Source organism: Panthera onca, chromosome B4 (assembly GCF_046562875.1).
Source record: "Panthera onca isolate mPanOnc1 chromosome B4, mPanOnc1 haplotype 2, whole genome shotgun sequence".
Taxonomy (NCBI): Eukaryota; Metazoa; Chordata; class Mammalia; order Carnivora; family Felidae; genus Panthera; species Panthera onca.
Window position 1 is genome coordinate 94,930,162 of NC_138345.1, and position 12,710 is coordinate 94,942,871.

General features: G+C 37.5%; 1 protein-coding gene across 1 annotated transcript in view; it reads right to left on the minus strand.

Annotated features, from left to right (window-relative positions):
* Positions 1–12,710, minus strand: part of PTPRR (protein tyrosine phosphatase receptor type R) — a 274,918-nt gene that overhangs the window by 115,669 nt on the left and 146,539 nt on the right. Inside the window, exon 10 of the mRNA XM_060656975.3 lies at positions 782–895. Coding sequence (XP_060512958.3) covers positions 782–895 — 114 coding nt within the window. The remainder of the gene's footprint in view (positions 1–781; positions 896–12,710) is intronic.

The window sequence follows — 12,710 nt, forward strand, 5'->3', positions numbered from 1 at the left end:
ATTTGAATTTGCCTTTCTTTGCCTTTGCTCACACCCACCTTCACGTGCAGATGGGAACGTGTAGTTGGATGACATCAAGGTTCCCAAACACTGAGGAAAGGGGGAAAGAAAGGATGTGGGTGACTGATAGATAGGTCTGAAGTGGGCCCTCTACAAAAGATCCTTCGGTTTTACTTCATCCCCACCCCAGATCAGATCCCCATCTAAGTTTTCTCATGACTTCCAGCCTTATCTATTCATGCATTCCATTTGTGCTGCTGTCCTGAAGGGTTGGGTCTTCTTTATTCTTTATTCGAAATCCTCTGCCTTGTGCATTTGGTACCCTTCATCCTGATACACTTGAAGGGTTTAAATAGATACTGTTTGGAGATGGTGTCTTAACTGATGTAGGAGCTCTCACTCTTAAGGAGAATATTTTGGGAGTAGTGTTAGGTTGGTGAGACAAGTATTTTCGGCCCCTCTGTTCATATCTATCGGGATAGTAGCTAGCCCTGAACTATCAGAGAGTTGACAAACTTTTCTGGAAAGGGCCAACTAGCCAAATATTCTAGCCTTCAATTTAGCCAACTACTCAACTATGCCATTGTAGCACGAAAGCAGCCATAGACAATACGTAAACAAATGGGTGAGGCTTGCTCCGATAAAACTTTCCTTGCAAAAAGAGGTGGTATGCCAGATTTGGCTCCTGGGCCATAGAACTGTAGCACGGGGGCTCTTTATTACTAAAGCCTTCAATAAAGATCAAAGTTTGTACTGGGAATGCAAAATGTAGGCATCTTACAATGAGGCGATTGATGTGCACTTGCTGGGGTAAGAGTCCTAAAGCTGCAGCCACTCCTTGGCGGAATATCCGAAGCAAGGTTATGTTCAGCCTGTTTACATCCATTTGCAGCGTCTGAAAAATAGAGGAAAAAATAAATCAAAATTACAGTAAATTTTTGGTTCCACATTCAGTGCCCGCTGATGGCTGACCATGACAATTTCTGTGACTGAGAAATTCATACTCATGGTGCTTTATTGCATTTTTAATGGAGATTAGGGCCATTTTATGTGAAATTTTAAATGATGTTAGTTAAAAATATGATGCAATTTGTCTAGGTATAATAAATAAAGCTAGGGAATAATCAATTCATAAGGAATTTCCCTGAAATGTGTGCTGGCCTTTAGCTTAAGGCCAGATGACAGATTGGAGTATACGGCCAAGTACATTTCAGCAATCCAAGCCTTAGGACATCTTTAATTTGTGTTCACACACAGTCACATGCTGTGTAGGTTCTGTGATGCTAGACTTGGCAGTTTCTTTATGTAGTGATCCACTGCCAGTGCAAGGCAAAAGAACAAGGTGCAATAATGCATTTTCAAACTCCGGTAAAGAAGCCAATGGTACTCATAATTTGGTCTAGGGTAAACAGTTGTTTTTCATTTGTTTGGGCAAACACTCTTAATTTTCAGGTTATTTGGGGGGAAAAGCACAGCTAAATATTTAAAAATTCCTAAAATACAAATCAAGTTACAAAATTCATAGTATAGCCTTTGTTTCAGCCATGGGTGGTATTACTACATTTAAAGTAAAATTGTGAACTAGTTAACAAAGTATTTTCAAAAATGCATCATAATCATTTGAGGTAGGTATTTTGCAAGATGGGGAAACCAACTCTTCATGCATTTCTTATATTTTATAATGCTTATTTCATTAACTTGACCATAGCAGGTTATAAAATAGCTGTTAGATGGTTGCAATATCATCTATTCTATAAAGTGGAGCACACCTCTATTTGTGCACTTCTGTGATAAAGAGATTGGCTTACATGCATAATCTACTATAGTATAAACATTCTTACAGGACCTTTTCACAGCTTGTTGTAAAAGGACAATGGAACATTTTCAAGAATTTATTGGTTTTTTTTTTTTTTTAATGTTTATTTAGTTTTGAGAGATGGGGAGAGAGAGCATGAGCAGGGGAGGAGCAGAGAGAGAAGGAGACAGAGGATCCGAAGCAGGCTCTGCACTGACAGCGGCAGGGTTGATACAGGGCTCGAACTCAAGAACTGTGGGATCATGACCTGAGCCGACGTGGTCAAATGCTCAACTGAGAATTTATCGTTTTTTAAGGAAATAATACATAAAGTTATACATAACTTCTATGCATAAAGTTAGTACAAAATAAGTGATTGGAAACTGGACCAAATACTCAATGTTACAGGTATCAGAGGGATTTGGGGAGGTCAAAAGACATGAATCAGTTAAATGGTGAACCCAGCTGAAGTTCCCGACTGCTTTTATACCTTAGGATCTTTTTTTTTTTCTTAATTTAATTTATTTTTTTTTTTTATTTTAGAGAGAGAGAGAGAGAACATGAATGGGAGAGAAGGGAAGAGAGAGAGCAAGAGAGAGAAAGAGAGAGGGAGAGAATGTTAAGCAGGCTCCATGCTCAGCAAAGAGTCTGATCCCATGACCCTGGGATCATGACCTGAGCTGGAAATAAAGAGTTGGATGCTCAACTGACTGAGCTACCCGGGCACCCACACCTTAGTATCTTTTAATGTTTGCCTAGGGTCAGGGACCATAGAAGTGGGTCACTTAGTAAACTGAAACTGGACTCCTTGCCAAAAACTGAGATCCAGAAAAGGTCAGAACCATTTCAAAACTTTAGCTAACAGTCCAATGATAAAGTACAACTTGCTTCTGAGGAGGGGGAAGGGAGAATTATGTTGGGGGGATAGGTAGAAAAGCTATATCAACACCATCAGTGATAACTTTTTTTATGAAATAAAACCCATCAAATGTATATTTGCTATATTATTTTATAATTTATAATTTATAATTGTTTGCTATATTATTCTCTCTACTTGTCTATAGACCAACTTTTTTTCTGATATAAAACAGCATAATTTAATACAGAAAAGTAAGACTTGAGCTCAACCCAGAAAGATGATCAGGATTTGGAAATGTAGTAATGAGGAAAGCATTATAGTTTCATGCATGCTTTATGTTCTATGGAAACATGCCTTATGGAAAATCCAAAAGATAAGAAAAACTCAGTCCATCTGGTGGTTCTGAGAAAGAGAGGGCTTCCTTTTGTCCAACAGTTTCCTTTTGGCTCTGCAAGGCTGTGGAAACCACCAACAGATAGGGGACATTGCACCGGAGACTTAACTCCTCTTCCTTTGCAAGGCCAAAGATGGGTTCCTCAGTTCCTGCAAATGCTGATTAGGAACCACTGACTTCTGGCTCACCCCCAGTGTTTGTCAGGCGGGGTGAGCAGGCAGGCACTGCTTCTGATCCCTACGGGCAGGGTTTGGAGCCAGCAGTCTACGCTGGGAACCGAGACTCAAGGGGCTTGCATACACACTTGAGAACTCAATTCCCAGGGTCATGATTAGCTCGAAGCCTGTAACTGTGGAAACAGTATTAAAATCGAAGTTCCCCAGATGAAAATGGTAAATGGAAGTGAAATGGGAAGTCAAGATTAAAAATCACTCAAAATGGCAACTTTCTAAGAAGGCAAAAGCTGTGCATTTGAAACAGGAATTTAGACTACCTAACTAGAGTCAAGAAATTAGTTGAAATAATTAGTTTAAAATTGCAATCAACTGGTTCATTGCATCAAAATATTTGAATAATTTGCCTCAGTTCTCTGCTTGCCTGAGATATCCCCCATAAAATAGTGATACTCAAATGAAGTACAAACAAATAAGTATATATTTGAGGGTCTAACATGTGCCAGAGATTATGTATGAGTGCAACTGGAGAAAAACAAAGGATTTGAGACAAAATGAGAATTTTATTTCAGAAGAAATCAAAGTGTAAGAATTCCTGTAGTTAGAGGATATACGTTCATTCCTTCCTTCTGGATAGGTGCTAGAGATGCACAGCTTCTTTTCCTCCTATCATGTAAAATCATAACAACTATGATAGAATATAAATTTCCATGGCAATAACAATAGTGTCACAACTTCAAAGTTACCATGCAATAATGCAGGATATATTTTAGTCTGAATTCTAAACCCATTTAGTCATTTGTATTATTTAACATACAAATGATTTAAGTTTTTAATTTCAAGAGATTCAAAGGCTCTTTCCAAATGCAAATACCAAGCCATAAAGCTATTCACAGCAGTAAATAATGCAAATAGAGTTACTATCCAAAAACAATCGAGTATTTTATTGGTATTATAAATACATATACAGAAAAAAATGGAACATATTAAAAAATTCAAAGATTTCAAACTCCATCTGTATTTAAATGTTTTTGGCCTCTGCCTCGTTAAGAGAGTTCTGAGTCAACACTCTTTACCTGGGGCCTAGGGTCCACCCCAGCTACCCCACAACCCGGGAAAAAGAGATACTACTTTGTAATAAGACTTTCTTTGATCACTGGATTGTCCACTAAAGTAATCGAAGCCTGTGACCCTTAGACATAAATCAGTCCAGTGGAATTCATTAAAATGTAGTACTTAATTCTATTCACCAGCATTATATTTAAATTAGAAGTATGTGATTGGCTTTTAGCAATTTATTTTTCAAGAACAGGTGAATAATTTTTGCCTGGGAGGGGGGCAGTTTTCTAAATGTTAGACCCCTCTTGATGTAATGCAGCCTGGTCTGCCATCTGATCAAACCCAGTAAGAGTCAAGACCACACCCAGTGGCCCCATTAGGAGGAGGAAGGCCAAATGGTCAACTCTCTTCCTAGCGAGGTGACCTCAAAGCCCCTCAAAGTCTCCGTTCCCAACAGCCACAAAGGAACCCAGCTTCCTCAGGACCAAGCCTGTCAAGAGGAATCTGCCCTATGTCTTTCTAACTTTGTGTGCCCATTGCTACCTGGGACGTCTAACTCCACATTATTAACAAGGAGCATCCCATTTTGTCCAGAGGTTAGATTGTCAAGTGAATTCCCGGAATAAAATCAAAAGTTTCCCTGTTTATGTCTTTGAACCAAGGAGAAGACCCTGACCTATCAGAAGCATTTTATACAATTGCCACGTCCCTTTTTACAATTCTGTGTTGTCCTCTGCTATTTTTAGACAGTATTTTATTTTCTTATTATTTTTAAATGTTTAGTTTTGAGAGAGAAGCAAGGGTGTGAGCGGGGGAGGGGCAGAGAGAGAGGGGGACATGGATCCGAAGTGGGCTCCATGCTGGCAGCAGAGAGCCCAATGTGGGGCTCAAACTCACGAACCATGAGGTCATGACCTGAGTCAAAGACAGAGGCTTAACTGACTAAGTCTCCCAGATGCCCCAATATTATTTTATTTTTATTTTCATATTTTACATTCCCACCTTTCTCAGAATTTTATACCTGCTTCCTTCTACATGAATGTCTTACTTCTTACACTTCAAACTCAATATCACCAACTGAACTTACCTTTTTTCCTCTCCCCCTCTGTGACCAAATTTACACCTATTTCTGTATCCCATATAATGGGATGAAGTCTCATATTTGGGAGTCAATTGACTTGATTTTTTTCCCTCATGCTTCATTCCACCATCCGATTAATTATCAAGTTCTATTTATTCTACCTTTTAAATATCTGTTGAAGGTTGAATCCATTTTCATCTAACATTTCTACCATCTTGGGTCAGACGACTACCACGGCCATCTGGACTGTTTGAATAGAATCTTCATGGGTTGCCAATCTTCTTTGGCTTCTAATTCATTCCCTATATGGACATCATAGTGATCTGTGCAGAATGCTAGCCCAATGGAATCACTACTTAAAATACTTTAAGGAAATCTAACTTTATTTCTTCCTTCTTTTAAAAATTTTTTTGGATGTTCATTTATTTTTGAGAGAGAGACAGAGAGAGACAGAGAGAGACAGAGCACAAGCAGGGAAGGGACAGGGAGAGAGAGAGAGGGAGACACAGAACGTGAAGCAGTCTCCAGGCACTGAGCTGTCGGCACAGCTGACAGTGAGATCATGACCTGAGCGGAAGTCAGATGCTTAACCAACTAAGCCACGCAGGTGCCCCAGGAAAACTCATTTTCTAATGAGAGGTTCTAACTCCTTGGTTCACTGCAATCTCCCTGTCCTTCCAGTGTTACCTCCCAGTCCTTCCCATCATGCTCTTTATCCTCCAGCTGTATGTAAGGTGTATTAAACAGGCCATACCCTTTTGCATTGTGTCAGTGTATATCTGAATCACTGGCTGGGCTTCCTTCATTCTCCCTGGAGACTCAGCTCAAAGACCATTCTGTCAGCCTTCCACAACCTTGCCTTCCTCCTCCTTTTGTTTGCATCTTTCAGTTCTCCAAGAGTATTCCATGTTGGACTTTAGTTATATTTTGTTTAAGTTTTTATAATAAAAACTTCATACTTATTATTAAAAAAATCAAGGTACAGAAAGATACATAGTAAAAAGTGAAAACATGCTTGTCCTTTCAATATCCAGAAATAACACTGCTTCCTGTGTATCATTCAAATATTTTCTATACATATATTATATAAAAATAACATGTATATATTATACATCATGTTTATCACTGTTAAGTACAAATAAACAACACATATCATTCCACAATTTGCTTTTTTCACTTATTAATATATCTGGGATATATTTCTATATTTATAATATATACTGTAATCAAATATCATGTTTAGATTCTTATCTAATAATGTCTTACTTTTAATAGGCTAGTTTATCCCATTCACTTTCATTATTTTAACAGACCTAGATGTGTTGTATTATTTTATGTTATCTTTTTAAATCTGTTTTTATTTTTCCTTAATTTTCTATCTTTTGCATTGTGGTCTGGTTTGTTGTTGTTGTTCTGTATTTTTTTCTTCCAGTGTCTATATTTATAGTATGAAATAATATATGTCAATGTATTTAAACTTTTATTTCTTGATTTATAGACTTTAGAAAGTATTTATTAACTTCCTGCTATGAAAAACAAAGACAATGTACATCTCTTCCCACCAATTCTCATGATCATCTCCCAGTTTTTATAATTATGTTATTATTTTTATATTGTTATGTTTTATATATTTACATTATATTCTTGTAATAGAGACTACTCATCCAGCCTATTGCCTCCTCCTGGAAACTCAGCCCATTTACAACTAGGTGAAGGCATGTGATAGTTCTCACCAATTATTATAACTGAAAGTGAGGTGATATTTTCAGTCTGAGGCAGTTAAGAATGAGGCTGCCTTCTCTATCTTTCTCTCTTCTCTCTGTCTACAAGCTGGATGGTTCCAGGGTGACTCTCAGACTGTGAAAATGGTGGAGCCACACAAAGGCAGATACCTGGCACCCCAAAACACTGTATGACACAGAGGCCCTGCCCAACACCCCTGATTAAACAACGACATGAATTAAGCATAAACTTTTATTGTATTAAGTCACTCGGATACTGGGTTGTGTTAGCATTATTTACACTGATGAATATGTTTTGTAATTATAATTTTTAAAGTTCTATAGTGTTAGTTAAATATTCAAATGGATTCAGTGGTCATGATCAGCCTTTTTAAATAGGAGTGCCACTATTCCTGAGTTCTTTAGTTTGCTATATCTCTTATTTAGCCGGATTTCATTATCAAATAGCTTCTTTCAAGCAGGGTTCATGAGTGCTATATTTCCTGAGGCATCATATGTTTGAGAATGTATGTGGTGTTTGTAACAGTGACAAGTTGGCTGGATATTAAATTCTTGATTCAAGCTTTATTTTTATTTTTTGCCTTTGAACTCTGCTATTATTCCAACACCTTCTGGTATTGAAAGTTGCCATGAAAAATACCTTGGCTTGAGGCTAGCCTGTCTTGTAGATAACCTGCTCTACTGTTTCCATCTGAAATCTGACAGGGGTTGTCATCTTTCAAGTTAAAAATTTTCATCAGGGTATTTCCTTGGGTTGATAGTTCCTGCAGCCAGCCATGCCCTTGAAGTCTACAGATTTCAGATTCTTTATTTCAGAAATATTTTCTCCTATTATACATTTGAATGATTTTTCTTTGACATAATTTTTTAGTTCATCCTCAAGGACACAAATTGTGCAATTATATAAATTTTTTTGTCTTTCTAACTACTTTATTTTGTGTACTTATTTTCTCTTACCACTTGTATGTCTTTATTCAATTGAAATTTTCTCAGGCATATGCTTTCAGCAGAATCTGTTCTATCCTTTTTGTTTCTAATGTGGTTTTGATTTCTGTAATATGTGTTTTATTGTTATCTTCTTGTATCTTCTGAGTTCTGCTGGCTTGCTCTTTGTGATGTCCTAGACAAGATATGTTCTCTCTTCACAGTTTTAGACAAGAAGTGACAGAAAACTTTTGTTAATAGTTTCTCTGCCTTTTGTATCTATTTTTAAGTCTATTTTTTCCTGAGTTCAGCTTCTGTTTCTCTCTTAAAATGCTCCTGGCTTTCTATCACTTTTAGGGTTAAATTCAATTAGGGCCTCCAAGGCCTTACTGGCTCCTGTTCCTTCTGAGCCTCATATCCCTCCCTCAAGCCGTTTCTCAGACAAGCCTCCCTCATTTTTACCTCATGGCATTGGCATCTTCTTGCCCCCTGAAGAGTTGTTCAGTATCACTGTATGGTGGCCCTCTCCAGTCAGGCAGCTTTCAGTTTAAATGCGACTTTCCTCAGAGAGACCTTCCCTGGCCACCACCTATCACATCACTGTGTTGTCTTCTCCTCACGGTGTTTATCACTATCTGACAGTTTCTTGTTTCTTTTATTTCTTCCCTTACTAAAATGTGAGCCCCACTGGTGTGGGACCTTGTCAGTCTGGCTCTGTGCTATATCCCTAGGACCTGGAACAGTACCTGGCACATAGTCAGTATTAAAAAAAAATCTTTGTGGAATGAAAGAATACATGAATCATCATAATCAACATGGTGCTGTTACTAATTGGAAGAATCTGGATTCCATGGTAGGCGTAGAAAGTTTACAAAACCGGGGCACTACTTTTGAGGGGTTATATCTGGTTAAGTAGTTCACCTGAAATGCCTAATCATTCAAAAACACACAGAATTGATTTAACACAATTTATATTTGATTTGTAATTAATATGTCTCTGTTTGACTTTTCCACCGTTCAGAAAAAATAAGTTCATTTCATCTTATCAACTTTCTTTATTTTTTTAAGAATTTTTTAAAAAAATGTTTATTTTTGAGAGAGAGAGAGAGAGAGGGAGGGAGTGAGCAGGGGAGGGGCAGAGAGAGAGAGGAGGACAGAGGATCTGAAGGGGGCTCCGCATTGTCAGCAGAGAACATGATGCAGGGCTCAAACTTACCCATTGTGAGATCACCTACTGAGCTGACATTGGACACTTAATCGACTGAGGCACCCAGACACCCCTCATCTTAAAACTTTCTAAAGCTTGCTTCTCATAGGCAAAATCAATGTAATTTTTTCTGAGTTGTGTGCCATATTGGTTGTAAATGGAATTCAAAAATCAGTGTTAGTGTCTATCTCTTGTGGCTAATTTGAGAGTTTTAAAGTTCATCTTTCTAATGATAAGAATTAAATATAGTCATGATAGAAGCTTTAGACAACACAAGAATTAGTAAAAGAAGTAAATATTATTCTTAACACTTTATCCCATTACCCTTAAATAAAAATTGTGGTGTTTTTAGTGTTAGCTTTTTTCTGATACATAGGCAGGCAATACAATATAATGTAATATACATGTGTATATATTAGATATACCCAGATGTATCATACAAATATTTATCCATTTTAATGTGATGCTGTAACTATCATCTTTCTATAGCTTTCTTCCTTCCATGATGTTAGGAGGAAACACTTATTCCCCAACGCTGATGTTTTATTCTGTGTGGTTGCAGTCCAAATAAAGTAATATTCCTTAATTCTTCCCCTCCTTGGTCTCCCCAGCAGAGGGGAAATGACTTGCATAATTGGTACATTTGGAATGAGATACTGGGGCATGTGGGCTCTGTGCTTTCCTTTTGCGGTCTGCTTGTCTGTAAAGAGCATATCATCTAGTTTTCTCTTAGTAAGTGGTAAAGTAAGTTGTAAAAGCTCTGTCCCTTTAGGGGAAACCACAGTTGGCCGATATTGCTGTGACTAGTTAGTAAATTTGCCCACGATGGAGAGGCAGTCATAGAAGTATATTGTTATCATGCTCCTAAGTCATATCTCCAGCAGATCTATCAAGAATAAAGCTACATTTTTATCTCCACAGGCTGCTTCCTCTATCTTAGGCGGGGAGGAGAAGGATGCTATTTCTAGGCCTCCTCTAACACCAACACTAGCACTACAAGGTCAGACATTACCCACCCCTAGTATCTAGAAAAAGGCAAAAAGACTCTAAAAGTTTTCTTATTGGTTGGTGTTGATTTCAGCATGGATATCTCCAGAGAGAGAGAAAGATCAGAGGAAAATCAGGAATATGGTATTATGGAAGTTAGGAGAAGAGTTCCTAAAAGAGGTTTGCCAACACTACCAGATGCGGCTGGAGATTAAGAAAAATGTGGACCAATAAATGGCTGTTGGATTTGTTGATGAAGCATAACTGGTGGATTTCAGGTAGCGGTTCTCAAAATGTGGTCCGGTGCACTGGGAGGCCAAATGAGTCTTCGCTGGAACCCATTTAAAAGTTTAGGGTCACTGTGTAGAAATATGGGTGCATGATGTACAATTCTATACATTTTTATTTATCTCTAAGGGTCATTTAATGAGTTATTAAGGGTTAGTAAAAGTTGATAACTCATAAGCTAAAATCAGCATGTTATTCGTGTATATTGAGATTTTAGGGGGTTAAGGAGTGAGAATACAATGAAGAAATCAGCAGAACACCAGGACCAGTTTATGTTGAGAACAAAAGGAGAAAGATGGAATGGTAAATAGAAAAATCTTTTGCTCCATATAGTTAAGACCTTTATGGTCTTATGGACCATATGGACCATATGGACCTTTATGCCATAACAATAACATGTCAGATGACTTAATCTTGCTTCTTAAGATCCTACACTGTGATGAGCTACCCCTTTTACACATGAAATGAGGATACTAGAGTTTAGGTCAGAGTAATGTTCTGAGACATTTGGAAAACAATTGTGATATCAGTTTCGTGAGTTTCTCACATCCTTGCTCTGTTGTAGTTACAGGCAGCTAAAATCAATTGATTAGCTAATCGGTTAAAAGATTCATGAAGGAGCTGAATGAGTACTGGTAGTGACTGCGAAAAGGTCTCTATGTTTCTTGTTTAGAAAGGTAAGACCTTGTGGGAAAGGGAAATACTTAGGAAGTTCTTGAATTATGAGCTCACACATTTAAAAGTTTTGGCCTACTCTGTTTTCTAATTACTAGGAAGACTGAACACAACCTCAAATGATTGTGTTTGTGTGTTTGGAAGTTTCAGGTAGGTGAGTAAATACCAAATAAAAAAAAACCTTGCCACGCTAAAATATAATAGGTCAGAGCATAGTTAGGGAATAGACAGACTTGGATTTAATCCTGGGCCTTGGTCAAATTATTACTTCTCTCTGAGTTTCAGTTTCATCATCTGCCAAATGGGGACAATAACTGTGCCCCTTCATGGGGCTTTTGAGGATCACACTAGTTATTAGATAAAAACCAGCTAAAACTGATAGATAAAAGGTGCTCCATAAACTTGGCTTAAAGATACGAATTTACTAGGGGCTCCTGGGTGGCTCAGTCAGTTGCTTGTCCGACTCCGGCTTAGGTCATGATCTCCTGGTTTGTGGGTTCCAGCCTTGCGTCAGGCTCTGTGCTGGCAGCTCAGAGCCTGGAGCCTGCTTCAGATTCTCTGTGTGTGTCTCTCTCTCTGTCCCTCCCTCGCTCATGCTCTGTCTCTCAAAAACAAACAAACAAACAAACAAACAAAAAGATATGAATTTACTATATATCAACGTTAAGAACCATTAACTAAATGACCTGCTTCTATGGATATTCAGGGCAAGGGGAAATTGAGTAGCAACTTTGTTGATTAAATGAAGTCTCTTTATTTATTTCCTGGAACAGTAATAACATCAACACATGGAGACGTGGCCTGATTGGATTTCCAGTGTTTGCAGTGTTTGCATTTACTGATTGTTTCAGTTATCATGGAGCTGTAGCCAAAGTCAGTCAGGAAATTTAGGTCAGAGGAAAAAGCAATGGTCAAAACAGTTTGATTTTTCTAAAGTGACATAATGTTTGGAGAGAATATGTATTGGAGGTTTAAAGTTAAAATGGCACATTTTAAGATGGATTTTTTGATTTCAGAATCTCTGCTTCCACTTCCTCCCTACTTCACCCCTGCAAACCATGGTTATGTGAACAGTCAACCCAAATCCCAAACCATACAGAAGGCTCTTTATAGATATTGCATTAAATTAAATTATATATTTATAGATATAGAATTTATATTCATCATCCTTTTCTTTTTTCTCTCTACTAAAAATTAAATGATAATATTAAACAATCAAATTAAGTGATTTAGATTAGAAGCTTTTGTCCTACTCATTTAAAAAGCTTTTTATAACCTAGTTTTTTCTTCATTTCATTAATCTCTCTACTCTATTTTAATATTACCTCTTAATTAGTGTTCCCTTTCACATCCCCTAGTAACATTCTTATAAAAAACCTCTCTTTTGCCTTTGAAGACCTCTAAAATTTAGCAATTAAGTAGAAACTTTTATACACTGTTCTGAAAATTTTAGATTCTATATGATTTGGAGTAAACCCCCATCCTTACAGTAAGATATTCTTAAAATCATGAACTGGTACAAGTCT